General features: G+C 50.8%; 1 protein-coding gene across 7 annotated transcripts in view; it reads right to left on the bottom strand.

Annotated features, from left to right (window-relative positions):
* GABRA3 (gamma-aminobutyric acid type A receptor subunit alpha3) overlaps window positions 1–20,538 on the bottom strand; it is a 118,182-nt gene that overhangs the window by 28,882 nt on the left and 68,762 nt on the right. For 6 of the 7 annotated variants that reach the window (XM_031504823.2, XM_031504822.2, XM_031504826.2 and 3 more), the window contains one exon: window positions 2,999–3,066. In XM_031504823.2, the coding sequence (XP_031360683.2) occupies window positions 2,999–3,066 (68 nt within the window). The remainder of the gene's footprint in view (window positions 1–2,998; window positions 3,067–20,538) is intronic. The other variant, XM_031504828.2, reaches the window with a different exon arrangement.

Raw genomic sequence — 20,538 nt, 5'->3', positions numbered from 1 at the left:
GGAAAAGTCCTTATCAGAAGAAAAGCTCTCTTGTTCAATGTTTCTATTTAAAAAGTGCCAAAATATTTTTAATGACTTCCAAGGCTCTGCTTATCTTCTTTAATGCTTAGGAATCATTCCTGCAGAAAAGACAAATCATGTTCAGAATCTTCCCCTCTTTTCTATGCTTCTTTCCATAAAAGCATTATTCCCAACTCACCCCTTCCAAGGAGCACCCCTTGTTCTGTGTTATGCTCTTCTCTGCCTACAGAAGTTACTGAAAACATTAAGACTTATATCAGAACTCAAAATGTCCCTCAGACATTTTTGGATGTTCCAGGCCCAGGCCAGAGGCATTTGAGACCCTGGCAGGCAGCTGGAAACAGCTGTGATTTTGGGTTTGAGCCATGGAATGATTTACCAACTTTGCACGTCGAACAAGAAGTCACAAAAGTTTAGATATTATAGTAGAAGTAGTCACAAAGTAGAGGGAAGAATTTTTGAGTGCTGTACAGGGGGGTTTTAGCACCTGTACAGGGGGGTTTTTACTTTTTACATGGGAGTCAGAAGTTTTAAGATAGAGGAATGTAGGCCAGTCCTGTTCCTCCTCTTTCTCCTTCCTTACCTCCATGTTCTTGGTGATGTTGGCACTCCCAGATTGGTTTAGAGTAGAAAAGCACCATTTAATATAGGTAATAGGCATTGGGGAAAACTGTAACCATGTCACATGTAATGTCCCATATAAAAGAGAGCAGCAGCCCTGGGTGGGAGAGAAGAAGCAGTCGGGGTCAGAGAGGATGTCAGGGTGTGTGTGTGCCTCTGCCTGAGCTGTGAGCAAACACAGCAGCCCCAGGAGAAAATCTTTGAGATAACCTGCAATAAACTGCCCTGAGACCAAACAACAGAGACTGCTGAGCCTTTCTTTGGAAGCTCGGGCTGGAGGAGAGATTTTTCCACCACACGGAGCCACCCTGACCCAGGGTGAGCTCCGGCAGACTGACTCTGTCCTCAGAGTCCATCCATGAAACAAAAAAAACCCTTACATTTTTGTCTCCCTTTGAATAATTTCCCTGTGACTGGGGCAAAGTTGCAAGAGCTCAGTCCCAAATCTGGGGTGCGCCTCAGGTGGGATCAGGCTCTGCTCTCCAAACTGAGAGACCTGGAGTCACTTGGAGCACCTCAGTGGAAAGGTCTCTATGTCCTCCTCCTCCTCCTCCTCCTCCATGCTCGGTGAGCAGCTGTGGGTTTTAGATTTAGTTAAAGAGAGAAACTGAGAGTGTCTAGCCAGGCCGAAGCCTGGAAAAGAGTTGTAAAGGAATGTAAATTGTTCTTTATCTCTCTTGTTGTTCACATTGTGTATAGTTAAGTTCTATCACTGTGCAGCAAGCACTTTACACCAATGCCATCAGTTGTTTTCACTTCATGACCAATAGAGTTGCTCCTCAAAAAGCTCTATATAAAAGAGCAGTATATTTTGAAAGAACAGGAATTTTTCTCTCAGCAGCCTTCTGATCAAAGTCTTCTCATTCCCGTCCTGCCTCAACAGCAGCAAGCAGCTCTCTGCCCACTCCCCAGGGCAGCTTTGGGAGGGCAGCGTGGCACCGGGCAGGGGCCAGCGGGAAGGAGGGAGTGCCCTGCTCCCGAGATGAACGGGAGCCCCAGAGCAGGCTCTCCCCACCTGCCCGAGGAGATGGAGCTCCCCTCCCTTCTTTTTGGCAGCAGAGCTAAAACACATTCGCTATGCATTTGTAAAATACACGGAACGAAAGCGTGCGGAGGGGAAATAATTTATTATTCCTTAACTGTCTTCCTAATTTTAAATTCATTTTGTCAAATCACATTGCAGAGAATACCTTCCTCTTTTCAATACCTCATATTTTTTTTCTTCACAGTTCATTATACACACTCCCTTAATCAAATATGCTCCACCTTGGAAGTAATTATCAGATACTCCCCAAGGGCTACGATTGCTGAATATATTATGGGTCTCTGCTGTGGTAGGAAAGCAGGAGAGAGAGAGGAAGATCTCAGATGAGGTTCATAATCTTGATTACACTGACATCAACTTATCTTCTTACCCTGGAGGGAGTGGTCTTCCCAAAGCAACATGGGTTAGAGTGATGGAGTGAGCAGCTCCATGAAACACAGAGATTTTATTCTCCCCCAGCTCCTCTGCTTGCCAGCACAGGATTGATGTGGGACAGCTGAAGAGATGTTCAGGCCATGCCAGCCTGGATAATTCAATCCTTGCAGCTCTGGAGGGGCTGTGAGAGCCCCAGGACACTGCTCCAGCCTGGCCTGGCCAGTGACAACCTGCTCCCTGCCCCAGAATGGGGCATCCCTCATCCACCCATGCCATCCCTCCGTGGCATGGACTGCCCACCACCGACCTGGGCTATGCCGGCACAGGGCACCTCAGGGGCTGGACATGCAGGAGGGGCTCAGCCCTGAATGCACAACTGGCCTCACGTGGCATCCTGGAACTCTTGAGCAACCACCCACAGCCTGCCCTTCTCTGGGTGCGTGTGGAATACGAGCTGCTGTTGAGAAACCTCACTATTAATTATGCTCCACAGTCCTGTTTTAATTAGAAGACAAACTGTTGTGGGAATACAAGCCTAAATTCCGACCTCAGGCCTTTTCATTAATAATTTTCCCTGAACATGTCGAAATAGCACAGTCAGTTCATGTTTTTTTCTGTTTTCTCTTTTGCCTCCCTCCAGTTCAGGCACTAAGGATGGTTTGATGGTGAATCATTTTCTCTGTCATTGCCACCAAAGCAGAGCAGATTCTGGCATCCTCCCCTCTTCCCAAGGAGCACCTTCATTCCTCCAGTTATCAGCTGCTTTCCAAAAGCCCAAGCACACCTGGGAAACAACTCCTGTCTACCCCTGGAACTGAGATACCACCAGCTCTTGTCACTTAGGAAACTCCCACTTTTACCCATATTGTCCTGGGATGGGGAGGGACACATCCACAGCAGCTGAGGAGAAGCCCCCCCTCCCCGTGAGACACCTACCATGTCTGTGTCCGAGACAGGGCCGAAACTCGTCACGTAAATGTCTGTCTTGACTTCAGTTACACTGTCTGGGACAAAAAGAGAAAAAAAAAAAGAGAAAAAAGAGCAATTAGAGAGCTGAATTTCCTTGTGCAGGCAAGGGTTTGAGGTTTGTTACATGGTGTTTATTCCTGCTCTGCTGAACCCTCAGCACTGTGCTCTATGCCCCAAACAACGGCTGGTTTTATCACTCGTAATTGGGCACATCCATCTCCAGGGCAGCTCTGCTGCTTCCCACACTTACACTGAGGACAAATCTGTCCCACACGGCCAGACAATGCGTATTTACAGAATCTGTGTGGCTGCATGATCCACACCCTGCTACAGATCCACATGTTTTCAATCCAGAGGTAAGCCCTGATGCTTTGCAACTCCTTTTTAATCTGAAATCCCTTTGTGTCTCCCAGCCAGATAAACAGCCTAGCAATGTTCCAGCAGTTTTAGGGAACCCTGTGTTTGTTACAGCCCCAGGCTTATCTGTATGTAAAAAGAATCAATATTCTGATTGCCTTTTACTGCCATCGTGCTTGCTGCTCTCCTAAGTGCCTCGCTCTCACAAAGCTGCTGCTTGCCCACATCACGTGCTGGCCCTGCATCCCGGGCTGAGATTCCCTCACGGATGCTGAGCAGCAGCTTCACTGCCCCTGCAAAGCCACAGGGCCCCACTGCCTGCCCAGCTGCTAAAACCAGGGGCAATTTTAACCACGTGCCTTCAGCCAAGCTGGAGCACTGAACACAGCCAGCAGCACGTGCACACAGAGCTCTCCTGCCTGACTTCCTTGGATTTTGGCTTGTTTCCTAATTGACCCCTCTGCTGCCACCCCGCTTTGCAGGGAAATCAAGGCACAGTGATTTCCCAGATTTACAGTCCTGTGCTCTGCCCACTGGGTTGTGCTCCAAACATGATGGATGAGCCGCCTTGAGTTCAGCACTCAGTTCCCATAAATCCTCCCCACTTTAGGATAGATCACGCTGTTGTGTGGCATTAGCTGGCTCAGAGCTGCTCTCCTAATGAAACAACCAATTTAAAGCTGCAAAGCAGTGTTCATGTTTTATGCACAGGACCCAATTTTGGCCATTGCAGCAGCCTTGCAAGTAGCCTGGATGGCCCATTGTTTAATTTAGTTATGGAAATCCTTCTGTCCCCTGAGAGTTATTTTGCAGTACTATGAAGCCTAGGTTTGTGCTTCAAAGTTATACATCCCAAAATAAGATAATGCATTCTGGCAGGGTTTTCTCCTTAATGGCTAAAATATACGTATACATGTCTTTAGTTATTATGGCTGAGAAGCTTTTGATGCAGCCCGTGGCTGGTATTATTGTGCTATATAAGTAACCCTTGATCTCGTCTTGATGCAACAAAAAGAAGGTTAAAGAGAAATATGTATGTGGTACACTTGGTGAAACACCCAGAAATCTAAACAAAGTGAGCCCCTTCCATGAGGCTGAAACTCTCTGGGCATTCTCAGCTCCCTCCAAACAAGTCCCCAGATGAGGCAGAGAACATTTAGTGGTGTGAGGCTCTTTCTGCTACCCGCTGCAGCGAGAGAAAGCTCATTATGTCTTGGAGAAAACACAAAACTCTCCCTCCCCTGTTGTAAATGCAGGCAAACCCAGTGGGAAGAAATGGAGATGTCTGACTCAATTCAGAAGGCTGAATTATTTCTTTATTATAACTATGCTAAAATACATCAATATACTATAGAAAAGCAGGATACTAAAACTACATACTACTTTCTCTGACTCTCACACAACTCGTGACCCTCTCTGAGAGCCCAGCCCCAGGTGGGTTGGATTGGATTGGATTGGATTGGATTGGATTGGATTGGATTGGATTGGATTGGATTGGATTGGCCATCAGGCTCAAACAATCCTCACCAGAATCCAACCAAGCCATCACCCCAGGTAAACAATTCTCCAAACACATTCCACATAGGAAAAACAAGGAGCAGAAATATAAATTATTTTCTCTTTCATTTCTCTCTGTGCACCTCTATGAAAATCCTGAGAGGGAGAGAAATGTGCTTGCCACACTCCCCTCCCCTCTCCTCCCCTCCCTGGCATTCATTCTGCAGATCAGGAGCTGTGGCCACCCATGGCCAGTCCCTGGGAGGTGCAGGGTGAGCTGTGCCCTGCTCACAGGGACAGGGTCACAGGAGGGTCTGGGCTTTCCAGTGTGCTCTGCCAGGTCCAAGCACAGCAGGAGGGATTCAGGAAGCCAGGAGGAGACAAAAAGGCAGAATTCATTTTGGACACCTTTTGATATGATCCTGCAATCCTTAAATGAGCTTTTATGTCCTCATCATGCTGTAACCTGGCTGACACAGAGCTCCAGAGACCCCTTCCTGACCTTTCAATCTACCGGTAAATCCAACAAAGATAATGGCATTAGGAAACTTCAATAATCTATTAATAACTTATTAAGTAATTAGTTATTACAACCCATGTCTGAAGAGAATCCCCCATTTCCAGACTGCAGACTTACCCCCTGACAAGGCCATGCAGCACCCAGAGGAAGGGACAAGCGGGGGCTTCACCACTGGCTCAGTGATGTCCCTCAGCTCTGAGAAAAATTAGCTTCCTGCACCTCTCATGGCAAAAGCCAGACTGAACCCTCCCTGTTAATATGTGCTCCTAAGGGCAGGATTTGGCTGGGATCCGGAGGGATTTCTGAAATTAAATCATTGCTACGCAGGCAGGGATTTCAGCAGAGCTGGGAAATCCAGAGATAAGTGAAACACCAGCAGAACAGAGCAAACTCCAGCCGCAGAGATTCACTTCCCTTGTGATCCCACAGCCCAAGAGCACCTGCCCTGCTCCCAGCTCTGTGACTGTGAGACCTCCATCTGCAGAGAAATCAGGAGCCCCCCAGCAGCCTCCCCTCTCCTGACCCTCACACTGACCCACCCAGAGCCTGAATGACATGAAACTGCATCTGCTTTTTCAGCACGAGAAAGCTGAGAGAAAAGCATCTCCTGCCTCTGCTTAGAGACATGGAAGGGAAATTCTAATTTTCTGCTCAAGCCATAGATGTGCTCACGCTGTAGCTTGGCTGTCTTGTGCAGTTATCCCAAAAATTTAACAATTAAGGACAGTATAGGGGGGTAGGCACTTTCCCTAGAACTGCTGCAGAACACAAAATGGCATTTTTCATTTCCTAGCAGCATCCTTCCCTCAAATTCAATTTTTTTACAGGCACGAGTCGAGCCTTCAAGGCTGCTGGAGTGGCAGGTGGATGCTGCCAGCCCTGTTTATAACCAGGGAAACAAAAATGCAGGGGCTGGGTTCAGATAGGAAGCTGGAGCAGAGCAAGGACCAGAGCCCAGGTCTGGCTGCCCTAAGGATTGGCACAACACTGCCCAAGAGAGCCCTTGATGGGCTGCCCAAGCCCCTTCCAGCCACCCTGCTGAGCTGCTGCACCAGCAAAGCAAAAAAAGACCCTGGAGCCAACACAAAACTGGAAGAGCAAGAGATTTCAGGTTCAGTATTTGAACTGAATTTAGAGATCCAAGTGGCATGCCATGTTCCCAAGTCATTTGTTTGAGGATGATTCCCTTGTCTGGGGGTTTTGCCCATTTATAGGCTCAGCTTATTCCCAAGCTTCAGCACAACCATGTCCCTAGGAACAATTTGGAGCAAGTGTGAGAGCAGAACAAGGTGCTGCCGGTCAGCCAGGGTTCCCCCTTGCCTTGGGGTACAGAGCCTCCTCCTGCCTTGCTCCCAGCTGTAGAAATGCCCCAGAGCTGGGCAGGTCTGCAATGCAAATGGCAAAGCAAACAACCCTTCCCACAGTGTTACCATGGCACTTACTACACCTGCCTGCTTTTTGAGAGCTGCCCCTCTCCTGCAGGAATCTGCTACCCCAGATCTGGCTGCTTGGGTACACCACACAGCCCCTGCCAGCCCTGGGGGGACAGCTCAGCCCCCGCACACCAGCGGGTCTGGCACTGCCCTGGCTGTGCACAGGGTGCAAACCAGCAGCAGCTGTCGCTGAGCTGCTTCGGGCTTCCCATTTCCCCTGTGCCCCCATCCCGGCCAGGCAGACACCCCTTTCTCCTGCAATTCCCCGGTTTAAGTGCCCGTGACTCCCCGGGCCCGGGAGGAGATAGCTATTATTTACAAAATGACAGAGTGCTATTTTTACTCGCTTCTTGGAAGCACGGGGAGCAGCGGCAGAGCTGGAACACAAATTACACCGCCTTGCTGCCTCTCCCCTGCCCGGCTGCAGAGCTACGAGTGCTCCTGGCAGCAGGGCAGGCTCGTGTTAAACCTCCCCGTGCTGTTTATCCAAGAATCACCCCTGATACCCCGGCTCGGCCGGCTGTGTGTCAGCTGCAGGGGTTTGAGGGCGTGCTGAGTGTGGTTCGGCAGGTGGGGGTTCCTGGAGGCTGTGCCTGCAGCCGGGATGCTGTGCAGGCACCTGGGATGCTGTGCAGACACCCGGGATGCTGTGCAGGCACCTGGGATGCTGTGCAGGCAGCCGGGATGCTGTGCAGGCAGCCGGGATTCTGTGCAGGCACCCGGGATGCTGTGCAGACACCCGGGATGCTGTGCAGGCAGCCAGAATGCTGTGCAGGCAGCCAGAATGCTGTGCCCACAGCCAGAATGCTGTGCAGACACCCGGGATGCTGTGCAGGCAGCCGGGATGCTGTGCCCACAGCCAGAATGCTGTGCAGGCAGCCGGGATGCTATGCCCACAGCCAGGATGCTGTGCCCACAGCCCCGATGCTGTGCCTGCAGCTGTACATCCGGGGTGCTGTGCCTGCAGCCTGGGTGCTGTGCAGGCAGCTGGGATGCTGTGCCTGCAGCCTCAGTGCTGTGCCTGCAGCGGTGCAGCCAGGATGCTGTGCCTGCAGCCGAGATGCTGTGCCTGCAGCCGTGCAGCCGGGATGCTGTGCAGGCAGCCGGGATGCTGTGTCTGCAGCCGTGCAGCCGGGGTGCTGTGCCTGCAGCCGGGATGCTGTGCAGGCAGCCGGGATGCTGTGCCTGCAGCCGTGCAGCCGGGATGCTGTGCCTGCAGCCGTGCAGCTGGGATGCTGTGCCTGCAGCCATGCAGCCGGGCGCTGGGGGCTCCCGAGTGATGTGTGCTGTGAAAAGCAGGGGCGAAGGCGCTGCGGCTCCGTGCAGGGGATTCCTGGATGCTGCGCTGACGTCAGGGAGGCTGCACAGCCCCGGGATGAGCCGGGGGATGGGAGCTCCTCCAGGCAGCTCCAGGGCTGTGCGGGGGCCTAAGGGAGCTCGGAGGTGATGAACCCATCTGCACTGGTGTTTCTGTGCCGGGTGGTGTAAGAGACGGTCCCAAGTTCCCCTCATTTTTGCCTCACAATCGCCGCAATGGCAGACACTGAGATGCTGAAGAACCCGACTGGAGTTCTGGCCTGGGTGAGGTGGATGCTCGCCAGCTGATGGTTTGCAGGTGTGCTTGCTGTGTCACCACACTGCACTGCTCCTGGCAGGGCCTGGCAAGGAGTGGTTTGCTCTACATGCTTACACCTGCTTCACGACACCTGAACCTGTGAATTTTCCCACCTCTTGGCCAAATGAACTTTCTGGGGTAACTTTGGTGATCTCCTACGGAAGATCCCTCATCTGCCTCACGACCACTGTGACAGACAGAGATTGAAGCTCCCTCCCAAAGACTGAGACCCCTATAATCCTAGCACAGGGGTGCTGGCCTGACTGAAGCAGGGTGTTTGCCAAGTGGTGCCTGCACGTGTGTTCACTGCACCAAGGAAACAATGCGCCTGGCTCACTGCTGAAATGGACTTGCCCTGCCTCAGAACATGGACTGTCTATACCCACTTTTCAATAGACTCATTCTCCATTCATTACCTGTTCCCCCCACTTGGCAGAGAATTAAAAAAGATCCCTGAGTTAACCAAGACTTCGGCGAACCCCCACGGACGACAGCAAATCCATGTAGCTGGATCATCAAGGATTTAGCCTCTCTGTTTGGTAGCTATATCCCCCTTCCCCTCTTTCTTTCTCTCTATCCTTTATTTCCTTTCTGTCCCCTCTATCGCATTTGCCGTGGGCACTCAGTAAAGGTGAATTTGTTGTGATTAAACTGATGCTCCCCTGCCGTTCGCCTTTTGCACTTTTGGGATTGGTAAACGAACGATCACAAGTTCGCTTGTCCTAGCAGATTGTGAGCAGGTGGTGTGGCTGAGGATAGAAGGGTTCAGGATTTTCTGCACCCAGGGGTACAAACCATCAATCCACTCCAAGTCAGGTCCTGCAGGGAGATGTTTCTGCTCAGGGCTCCAATATCTCATCTCCAGCTGTGATCACAACCTAAGAAGGGCAGTAACAAGCTGATTGTGCCCCTTAACTCCCCCCTAGACAGCACCATTTATCCTCAGCTCAAGAATTTCTGAGGTCCCCTTATTCAGTGTTCCCTTATTCTGTGTATCCTAAAAGCCACACAAGACCCTTGGGGGGGGATTTCCACCAGCCTGTGCAGACAGCAGTGGCACCATGAAGAGAGGGGATGCAGCCTTGCTCTCTTCTGCATCACACAACCCGAAGTGTCACCAGGGTGACACCCAAAAACACCAGGGTGGTGTTTTCCAGCTAACTTGGCATCTCTGGGAAGGGAAACACAAGAAGTCAGCTGGTACTACTGACTTCCACCTCATAGCTTCCCCCAACTCCTTGCCATAGTAATTAACAAGCAGCAGAAGGTAGTTTTTGCAGCTGCACACAGAAGCTCTTTGTGTGTTGCACTCTTTGCCTTCTCAGCCTCCCACAGGGGGGATTTAATTTTCCTTCCACTTTTAGCCTCTGGAACAAAAGAGGTTTCCATGACCTCTGCTACAGGCTCCATAAGCCCACTGGAGCTGAGCTGAACCACAGCCCCGGGCAGCCCTTACCTTCAGAGGTGTCACTACAGCCCCAGCCAGAAACTCCACCCTTGGCTCCTCCTCTCCCTTTGACCCCTGTCACACCAGGGCTGCCTTTCCCAGCCCCTACCTGTGTTTTTTCAGGTGGTTTTTAACCTGTGGTGCTGCCTTGTTTTGGGAAGTGGGGGGTGAATGGTGTCTCCTTGCAAGATGAGAGGGAGGGACATCTCTGAGTGGTGTGGCATGTGGCATCTTCTCTGTGACCTGGCACTTGGGAATGCCAGACCAGTGCTGGGAGAGGACAGAGAGGCACAAGCAGAGGGGTAGGTGTCCAAGAGGAGAGGGTGACCCCTCTCCACAACCTCAAGCTGCAGAAGTGGAGACATCTACATCACCAAGCACACACCAGAAGCCCTGACGTGGCCTGACTGCTGCTCTCCTGTTGTGGGGGCAGTAAGGCTCCCCCACATACATCAGAGTTGCTTTTCTTGCAGTTTTTTTTTTCTCTAAGGAAGCTCAGAAATAGCAGCAGAGAAGGAAATATTTCAGTGAACATCACTGCAGTGCTGTTGATGCCTCCTGGGCTTGTCCAGCCCAGTCAGGGAATAAAGCTGACTCCAAGGACATTGTCAGAGCTCCTGCCACACAAAAGGCCACAAAACAGTGTGAGCTATTGCTAATGTCACGACCACAAACATCCCTACTGTGCCTGCAGTACTGCCACATCAGGTACCCTGGGAGCAGAGGCTCTGCTAGGGTCAGGAGGGAAAAGCTGGGGAACAGAGGGGGCAAAAAGCCACGAGAATCTCCTGGCATTCCCTGTAGCCTCTGGGAAAGGGAGAGCAGAACTGGAGAGCAGAGGTGCAGGCAGGTCTCAGCACAAACCCTTCTCTCTCCTCAGCTGGGTATGACTTGAGGGATCTCAGACAACACAGACAGAGGTCATGAGCAACCTCTTCAAACTCCCAGTCCAAAAGTAAAAATACATTATTTTCAGACACTGTTTGGCTGTTACAGCACCCCAGCAACCTTGAATATGAAATTACTTGCTCAGAAGCAAAAGCCAAGTCTCCTGTCACAGAAATTTACCCCTGTCTGGCAGCTCAGCCCGGGCACCTTTCCCAAAAGTGGACAGCAGTGTGTACATGTTCTTCTGAGAGGCAGCAAGAACATACACAGAATGTCTCGGTCCTGTCAGTGCCAAGTGGCAGCCAGCAGGGCCAGGAGTGTCACCAGGGGGCTGGCAGGTGGCCCAGCCCTTCAGAGGCCAGACAGAACTAACAGCAACATTTAATTCCCTGAACTACCTGAAACACCCACATCTCCAGGAAAACTCACTCGGGCAGAAGCATCATGACACAGCTGAAAGTCCCTGGCCCCACAGGCAGCTCTGCCCACCCAGACCTCACCACCTCTGAGGGCACCTGCCTCTCTCTAGGGAGCACAGAGATGAGGATGAGCAGGGCCCATGGATGAAGGCTGGTGACCTGGGACAGAGTGGTTGAAGATGACAGGATGCTCATCTACTGCAAAGTGGGGTCAGCCAAGGACAGAGCACTGGGAAATCTGTACTCTGCAGAATAAACCACATAGTAAGGGAAGAAACAATATAAATGTCTGAAACAAATGTCTTATCTCAGCAAAAGCAGGGGTGAGTAAGAGCCTGCAGGGGATTGCCAACAAGACCTTTGGGTTGGATCCTTATCGAGCTCTGCCATGTCACCAACGATTTGTCTCAAACAGTTTTGCCTGGCTATTTGCTTGATTCCAGAGTAACTGGGTCTGTGTAACAGCTCTGACACCCTCAGTTATGCTTCCAGTGACTTCTGCAGGGTTATGATCAAAAGGACATCACATTTAGATGGGCAACAAGGCTATCTGCTGCTCGCCAGGAAAGCATCAAGCCTGCTTCCCCAGTCCTGGGGTGCCCAGGCTTTTTTTCACCCACTGCTGCTGCTCCAATCCCCTGGCACTGCCAGCATTTGCTGTACAGCCAGTTCCCAAGTTGCTGCTCTGTGAGCCATGGTGATTAATTACTACCTTCTCTCTGGTGTGATGGCACATCAGTGTCTACAATTGCGTGTCCTCCAGCCAGACTAGAGAGAAATCATCCAATCTGTAAACACAGCTACGTATGTGGTGTCACTTCCAGCTGTGCTTCTCTCCTTTCCCCCCTCAACCTGGATATTTCAGGGAGAACAAGGAATTCAAAAGATTCCAGGGGCTGTCTCAAGAGAGAGCCAACAACGAAGCCTCTCACACGTGATGAGAGAGATCAGTGTGGTCTGCAATTACATGTGCTCAATTCTTCAGCACAGATGAAGTGAGATGATGCCTGTCAAAGCCTCAGAAACACTGCCTGCCCTGGCTCCCTTTCTTAGCAGGGCCCTTCCTCTCTCAGGGAGAGCTGAGGCAGGGAATAGATTTATTCCCTGTCTCACACCACGTGCTGCAGATGCAGAGTTCTCACATGGCTGCAACCAATGTCCTCTGCAGGAAGGAGCTGCAGGACCATGAAGTGACCCAGTTACCACCTGAGTGTGGCTTGTCTGGGCTTCATGGCACACTCTCAGGCAGGATGGATGTCTAATTCCTGGGCACAAACTCCTTGGGTTGCGTAGAGAAGATCAGCTCGGTTTTTGGAAGTGAAATCCCTCAGGAGCCTGCAAATGTGCTGTACATGGCTCTGACCCAGGTCTGAGCTCTCTCCACACCCACACAACTCCATAACCAACAGAGCTGGGATCAAGGCACAACTACTGCTTAAGGCAGAGCGCTCAGACCAAGTTTGCTCCCCAGCACAATGCTGAGAGGCACAGGGGGCACTGCTGGCCCGTTCTGGGTGAGTAACTGCACTGCCTCCCCAGCCCTCCCGTGGGGTAACAGCACAGGTAGCCCAGCTTCCTGCTCAGACCTGGCTGCACTGCCCCTCTGTCTCACTGGCTAAGGGGACTCCAGGCACACCTGGCATGCCCAGGTGTTCCTGTAGAAGGTGCTGCAGGGATTTCACACCCTCCCATGCTGGTGAAAGGCATTTTCTCACACTTGTCAAGAGTGTGGGGTGCAGGTTACAGCTCTATCCAGCAGAGTAGCCTAGGAGAGAGGCTGCTTTAACAGCAGAGGAGCCAACAAACCCTGCTTCCCTCAGATCAGCTTTTCCTCCCTGTTCTTCTGATGCCTAACACCAGTTGATCCCAATTAGTTACCTCTCTCAGCTTTGGGTCTTTTTCCACTCAGCTTCATAATTCCACAAATCTTGGAGGGACTCCAGATCTCAGAGTTATCCACCTTTTCTGTCAGGCTTTGCTCAGATCAGCCAGCAGGCTCTAAAGCTTATGGAAGACAAAAGGCAGCAAATGGGTGTGATAAGCCTTACACCATTAGAAGCCCTGGCTAAAACCCTACCACAAGGCTCCACAGAATGTGATTTGATTTCGCTTGCTCCCCATTTATCCACGTGCACATATTCTTATCACCACATTGGATACACATCCGGGGTGAGACTCAGGATGTGGTGCAAGTTATTGATAAACATCCAGCCCAGCAGGGACAGAAGAAAGAGTCAGAAGCAGCTACTGCTGGAGGGTGTGCAGCCATGGAGGCTTTATACACACCCCTCATTCTCACACATACAGACTACAAACAGAGCCTACAAATTAGCTGTGCTATTTTTGCCACAGACAGAACTAAGACAGAATGAACAAAGCTACTGTCGTTACTATTTTAAGGACTCAGGACACCCTCAGATGGCAGGAAGACAGAGGAGGAATATGTATGTATGAGCATGCTTTTAGAGGTTCTGCAGTGCTCCCAGAGCCTGTGGTAATGGAAGGGAGATGCTACATAAACATGTTTGTTATATATTATAAATACAATGGGAAAATGTGTGAATATAAATTAGCATGCATAATTTAACATACTCAGTGTTAAAGCCTGGCCTTGATGGCTAAGCCAGAGGCACTTGGGAAAGGGAATCCCTGCCGGTCCCTGTGGACAGGGGAAGAGCAGTCAGGCAAGGCCACAGTGCCAGCTGGTACATCCAGCTGTGCCCTGAGGAAAAAAGCCAGGAGAATTCTGCTGCAGGAGCAGTAATGTGAGGGCAAAAATGCCAGTATGCTACCCCAGCACCGAGCAAACCCAGTCCATGTTACCTGCAAATACCTGTGGTCTGGTTTGGGCCTGCCTTGATGACCTTATTCAGTTAATTCTCCCTTTTAGGGATCAGGGACAGTGCTGCTGGCCATATCAAAGGATCTGGGTGAACAGAACCCTCAGGGAAAGACTGCAGCAGGTTCAGCACCTCAGTGCTGAAGTTGCAAACACAGGAGAGATGAGGCACCAAAACAAAGCACTGCTGTATCCCTCCACACATCAACAACCCAGCTGCATCAACAACCACTTATTAGACCAGGCTAATCCATAACCTACAGGAACCCTGTGTGCCTCCGAAGTTTCTTCCTCAGGCACACTGGCAGGTTTTTGCTTACTCCCTTTCCTAAAAACACTGAGCCTTCAGGTAACTCATTCTCAGCAAGTCTTTCTTTAACAGAAATCACCACCTCCCAACAGGCCAAAGTCGCTTTGAGAGGAGTTACAAAATCTTCAGATCAGTGCCAGTAACATCCTTGGAGTTCGTAAAGCAATTACTGAGCTCTGCAATTCATCAGGCAGATCCCCAGGAAAAGGATAAGCAGGAAGGTGCAGTATAAAACTGCAGTTGCCAACCCGATAATCACTGATGGACAACAGGGAAAACAGCTGCAAAGACTGGAAAGCAAGGAAGCAAACAGGGGAATGCAAGAAAAATCAGAGGATCATTAAGGTTGGAAAAGACCTCTAAGATTAAGTCCAACCATCAACCCAGCACCACGACCGTGTCCACCACTAAGCCATATCAAGTGCCACATCCACATGTTTTTTGAATTCTTCCAGTAATTATGATTCTAGCACCTCAGTGGCAGCGTGTAGCAGGCTTTGACAGCCCTTTAAGTAAAGAACTTTTCCCTAATACCCAACCTGAACCTCCCCTGACTGAAGTGAGGCCATTTCCTCACCCTGACACTGGTTGCCTGGGAGAAGAGACTGATCCCCACCTGTCTGCCCCTTCCTGCCAGGGACCTGTAGAGAGCAATAGGATCTCCCCTGAGTGTCCTTTTCTCCAGGCTGAGGCCCCCCTGCCACTCCTGGTGCTCCAGACCCTTCTCCAGCTCCATTCCCTTCTCTGGACATGCTCCAGCCCCTCGATCTCCCTCTTGTCATGAGGGCTCCCAAACCAAACAGTCTCACTCAAACCAACTCTGCATTAAATGCGTGTCCTTGCAGAGGGAGAAGGAAGCAAAGGGACGTCTCAGCCAAGAGTATGAGGTTTGCAGGCTGAGCTCTGGGCTCCAGTCAGTGCTCTGAGCAGGCACTGAGGGCAGCTCTGCTGTGCCTCAGTCTCCCCAGGTGCCTTCCAGCCCCGGTGCTGCCTGCCCGTGCCTCTGGCTGCATCTCATTGCAGGCTCCTCTGCAGGCTGAGCATTTCCAGAACACGTGACAGGCTGTAGTGGGCAAAAAATGGAAATAAAAAAAAAATAGAAAAAGAAAGTGACTCCTGGGGTTTGCTCTACAGATCAGAGGAAGGGCCCATTTAATTTTCAAGCCTGTCCCCTGAGGCCATCACCAGGTACTGAGACAAGATACAAGAGTACCAGAGCAGGGAGCAAAGCTGTAATTTGCACTCTGGTTCCCTTATCCATTAGCTCCTGGCTGGCATTTCCTTCAGCAGAGAACTCAGTCAGCTCCTCAGACACTGTGCCTAAGGTGAAGCTTCTGGCATGCTTCACCTCCGCTCCCAGGGCACTGCAGACAAATGGTTTCCCTTCTCCATACCCCAGTGTGGTGTGTGGGGCAGAGCCCAGCTCTGCACTGAGCTGTCTGTCCCCTGTCCCACATGGGTCACTGTCCCCTGTCCCACACAGGTCACTGTCTGTCCCCTGTCCCACACGGGTCACTGTCTGTCCCATGTCACACACAGGTCACTGTCTGTCCCTGTCACACACAGGTGACAGGGACAGACTGTCCCCTGTCACACACGGGTCACTGGGGTGTATGGCCAGTGCTTATTTATTTCAGCAATGCCAAGTGTGCAAATAAACTTATTTAATTCACACTGCCCTGAACTGATCAATTTAGCATTTCCCCTGGGCTGACCCTGTGCCACCTCTGCCACGCACCGAGAAAGGCACTGGGAAAGAAAGAAAAAGGAAAGGAAGAATTATACTGACTGCCAGGTGCAAATAATTCCACCTGCATGGAAAAACAGAGTCTCCAAAGCACAAGATAAATCCCCAAACACTCACTGTGCTCCTGCAGGACATCCCCTCTCACCTGCCTTCCCTGCTTCCCAGGAGAAGTCCCTGGCTGCCAAATGGGGCCAGCAAGCTCTGGCAGCAGTGGATTCATGCCTGTGTGGCATGATGGGCTTAGCTGTGCATTCAGGCTGTTGTTTTATCCCCAGGTGAGCAAAACAATTTCAGGGGAAATTCCATTTTGGTTCCAAATCTCCCTGTCCCCAGCACTGCTCAGACACCAGCATTGCCTGTCCCAAGGACAGGAAGGCTTTTTCATTACAGTTACTCACAACAATTCAACAACTGATAGGGAATTGTCAGTCCTGCCCACTACATGAATTATGATATGCTGCTTGGTACTCTGATACTCCCATCAGAGACAGGCAGAGGGCAGATGCCTCCAGATGTATGTAATTTTTAATTTCCTTTGCTGGGGAAAATGTTTTCTTGTTTTAGTGATGTATGTTCAAAGCGTTCCAGTTCCCATGGCAACTCTCTGCTTCCACTGGAGATGTCATTTTTCATGCCATCCCTTCAGAATTCGACATCTCCTCACAGAAGTTTTGAAGAAATGTCTCTCTTAAATATATATTTATTAGAGACAGTGCCCGAGAGTGTGTTTTATTGACACGTTTCTTAGGTGACTCAGCCTACAGAGAAGAAAGCTGTCTCCAGAAATATGCTGCCTGCCAATCTGCCTTTCCTCAGCTTCTGTTTTCAACCACAACTCTCCCTCTCTTTTTCTGCCATGCAGTTATTTGCCAGCACCTGCTCCCTTTTATTTTTTTTAATTCCTTTCTGTTCCCATCACTCCTGTCCATGGCCAGCATCTGCTCCCCCCCATTTTTTCTCTTTAATTCTTTCTGTTGCCATCACTCCTGCCCATGCCCAGCTCCCCAGCAAAGCAAGTACAGCAGGGGAATACCCAGCTGTGTCAAAGTGTTTGTGCCCAGTCTCTGCTGCCACATTTGCATGTAGAGAAGACCCCAAAGCACTGCAGAATAGAGACTCCAGGAGCCTCTTGGTGCTGGAGGTGCAGCAGCAGGAGCACCTGCAGCCCCTGGATGCTCTCTGTGCCACCTGGCTGGAGCACTTTGGGGGCCATGCACCCCTTGGGAAGGGCTGAGGGCATCGAGGTGCTCCCCCTGCTCCCCAGTGCAGGACCCTGGGCATGGGGCTGCCATCCTGGCCGAGGGGAGATTCATGCCCCAGGTGTTGTTTATCTGGTGCCACTTGGGCAGCAGTTCCAGTGGCTCGTGGAATCGTGGTGCCTCTCTGTGCCCCATAGGTGTGGGGCTGAGGGGTGCTGAGATGGAACCACCTCCTGCCCAACCCCAGCCCTCCCTGCTCCACCAAGGCATGCTCCCTGCCCCTAACCATCACCCCAAAAACCCTGTAGCCCTGGCTCTGCAAACCCCTGCAGAGAAGAGGAGATGTAACATCCCTCCCACAGCAGCTTCCAGAGGTTTTTCCAGAGTTGCCATTCCAGGCTGCAAGGAGCCCCCAGCTCTGTTGCCCCCCGGGATAGGGGAGCCCCCAGGCCCTGCAGGGCTGCTCAGTCCCCTCAGTCAGCAGGATCCCCTCCCAGGAGCCCCCACTTGCCCCAGGATCAGCATCTCCCTGCAGAAATGCCAATAAGATGCCTCGGAAAGAGGCGGCAGCAGCGCCGCGAGGATCCCGGCGGGACACCGCGCTGGAGATCCTTAATAGAGCTGTAACGTTACAGCTCCAAATTGCCTTCCTCCAGGAGACAAATCCGAGTGAGGAAATTGGTAGGAGCTGAGCAGATCTGGAGGCTGATGGAGCTAATCCCAGGCATGTTTAAATGCAAAGGCCCAGGGAGCCTCACTCAAACCCGACATGAGCGCCGGGGCTCGCTGCTGGGTTTAATTCTCAGGTGCAGCCTGCTCCGAGGGGTGGGAAAAGCAGGGAAAAGCAGGGAAATGCAGGGAAATCAGAACACTGGGAGCAAACATCACACGCCAGCTGCAAGGTCAGGACCTCAGCAAAACCACGCAGCAGCCAAACAGCAGCTCCCGTTCACCCCTTTTTAGAAACCACATGGATAAACATTGCTGTGGAACCTTGAAGGAGTTCAGAAAGATTTTCTTAGCCCAGCCTTGAGCAGGGACACACAGGCTCAGGGGACACTTCTTGCTGACTCCAGACTTCACATTAATTGTCCCGTCCCACCAGCCATTAATCAAATGTCTTCCACTTGCATTTTTATTGAAAATCAATTTAATAAAGTAGGTGGGAGTCCGCACGCTTCCATAACATCAGATAAATATTCATGGGCGCTTACACTGCTTTAGCTAAATGAGTTTTTTTAATTTAACTGGTGCAATTTCCTTGTTCTTTAATATATGGCTTGGCTTGCCCTTGTTCAGGAGCAGAGATGAGGTGGGACTGGCTCACTCATAGGCACACCAAGGAAAACTCCTCTGCTCTGAAGCCAGCACCTTTGGGCAAGGATTATGTCATCAGTAATTGGAAATACCAGTGCTGGGGTCAGCCTCACCCAGAGCAAATCCCCAGAGCTGAGGTGGAATTCCAAAGGGCCACTTGGAGTTGAAAACTCATTTTCCACCACTGAGAGCATGGCCCCCATTTTTCCCTCGGCAGGTGTGCCCTTTGATTTCCACTTTTCCCTCCCTGTTTAAGCAGCCATTGTGCTCCAGCAGCTGAAGCTAATGAAAATCCTTGGAAAATGCACCCCCCTGATGGTTACTGAAGGAGGTTAAAAGGCTTCCAGCTACCAAAACACACCACGAACCAGGGAAAGAACAGAAACACACCCACTCAGGATTTGAGAGCCCTTGGAGAAGGGATGAGCACCACGATCGGCATCACTGAGACAATCTCCACCTGCAGCCCTAGGAGGGCAGGTTAACCCCATGCAAGGCTCCTTGCTGCAGCCCTCCTTCCCAAGGCAGTTGTCAGAGGCAGATGGAAAAAAGAAAAAGCCTGACACATAGATCAAATTTAGGAGACAGGCAGGACTCAGACAGTCCCTATCAGCGAGAGATTTTACAGCATCTCACAGCTCTTTGTTAACTGGAGCAGTGAGGAGCTGCAGCTCCCAAAAAGCAGCAATGCAGGGCAATTCAGCCACTGCCAGGATTCTTGTAGTGTTATCCCAGTGATATCCTTCTCTTGAAAGGCAGTGCTTTAGAAATCCAGCACACCATCACTTTGCCTTTGTTATTCATGCAAACTGACTTGTTTTCATCCTTACAGCCCCGACCTAATTCCCTCGTGCACACGCTCCCTACAGCAGCTCAGAGCCCCGCACAGGATTTGCTTTCTCTGTGCTTTGGTGACATGAAGGCTGTGACTGGCCCTGGGACAGGCAGGGAGAACCTTCCCAGAGTCACATCTCCCGTGTTCCAGCTCTAGGGGTGCCTGCTGTGAACACAACCGGGATCCATCATGTGCAACCATCATCGATTTCCCTTTATCCCCAGCAGCTACAGATGCAGCAGAGGTGGGCAATCCTCACTGTGTGATGTCACAGAGGCTCGTGGCTCAGTTCCTCCCAAAACGCAGCAGGGCCAGCTCTCCTGCAAACCTCCCAGCACTGATTTCCCTCATTTCCCTGCTATTAAGACAGCAGCCCTGCCCTGGAGAGATCAGCCTCGCTGGAGACAAACTGCCTGTCAGCAAACAGCACTAAATACAGGGTATCATACTCCACAGATGGTGGCATGCTTTTAGTGTTTTCTCTCTTGGATGCAGGTCACACCACTAATGTCATCTCCAAACACCGAAATCCTACATGTGAAAAGGTAAAGCTTAATTGCCTTGAACAGCAACTCTTGTATTGACTCCAACATAAGGCCCATAAATATTAATACAGCTATATTTAGCCCCTTTCAATTATACATACAAAATTGAACATCTTTCTGGGAACAAATCAGTCCAGATAGGGCTTGGATTTTTTTCCTTTTCCCTTTTTAATGCGTTCTGCATCAAAATAATAAGAATTCCGTTAGAGCAAAAAGCTTTAAAAAACCCAAAACAACAAAACCAGTGGATGGAGGTAAAGTCTTAAAGATATTTTTCTGGCTCAACCAACTCACTGGGCAGGTGTTCAGGGGTACTTGCATACTCCTAACCTCAGCCCTGCCCCACCTGGTTCCCATTTATTTGTTGACTGAGTCCTTTTGCTGGAGGGCAGCAAATGGGCCCCACTGAAGGTGTGTCACACAGGGGAACTGCCGGGACAGGGATGCTCGAGGGTGGCCATGCCCACACAAAGCCTTCTGCAGTTAAAGACCTTATCCTTTGTATAAAAATCACATCCACTTTACTGATTTGCAGATTA

Source organism: Lonchura striata, chromosome 14 (genome assembly GCF_046129695.1).
Source record: "Lonchura striata isolate bLonStr1 chromosome 14, bLonStr1.mat, whole genome shotgun sequence".
Classification (NCBI taxonomy): domain Eukaryota; kingdom Metazoa; phylum Chordata; class Aves; order Passeriformes; family Estrildidae; genus Lonchura; species Lonchura striata.
The sequence above is the reverse complement of the archived record's forward strand: the minus strand, read 5'-3'. Positions and strand labels throughout refer to the sequence as shown.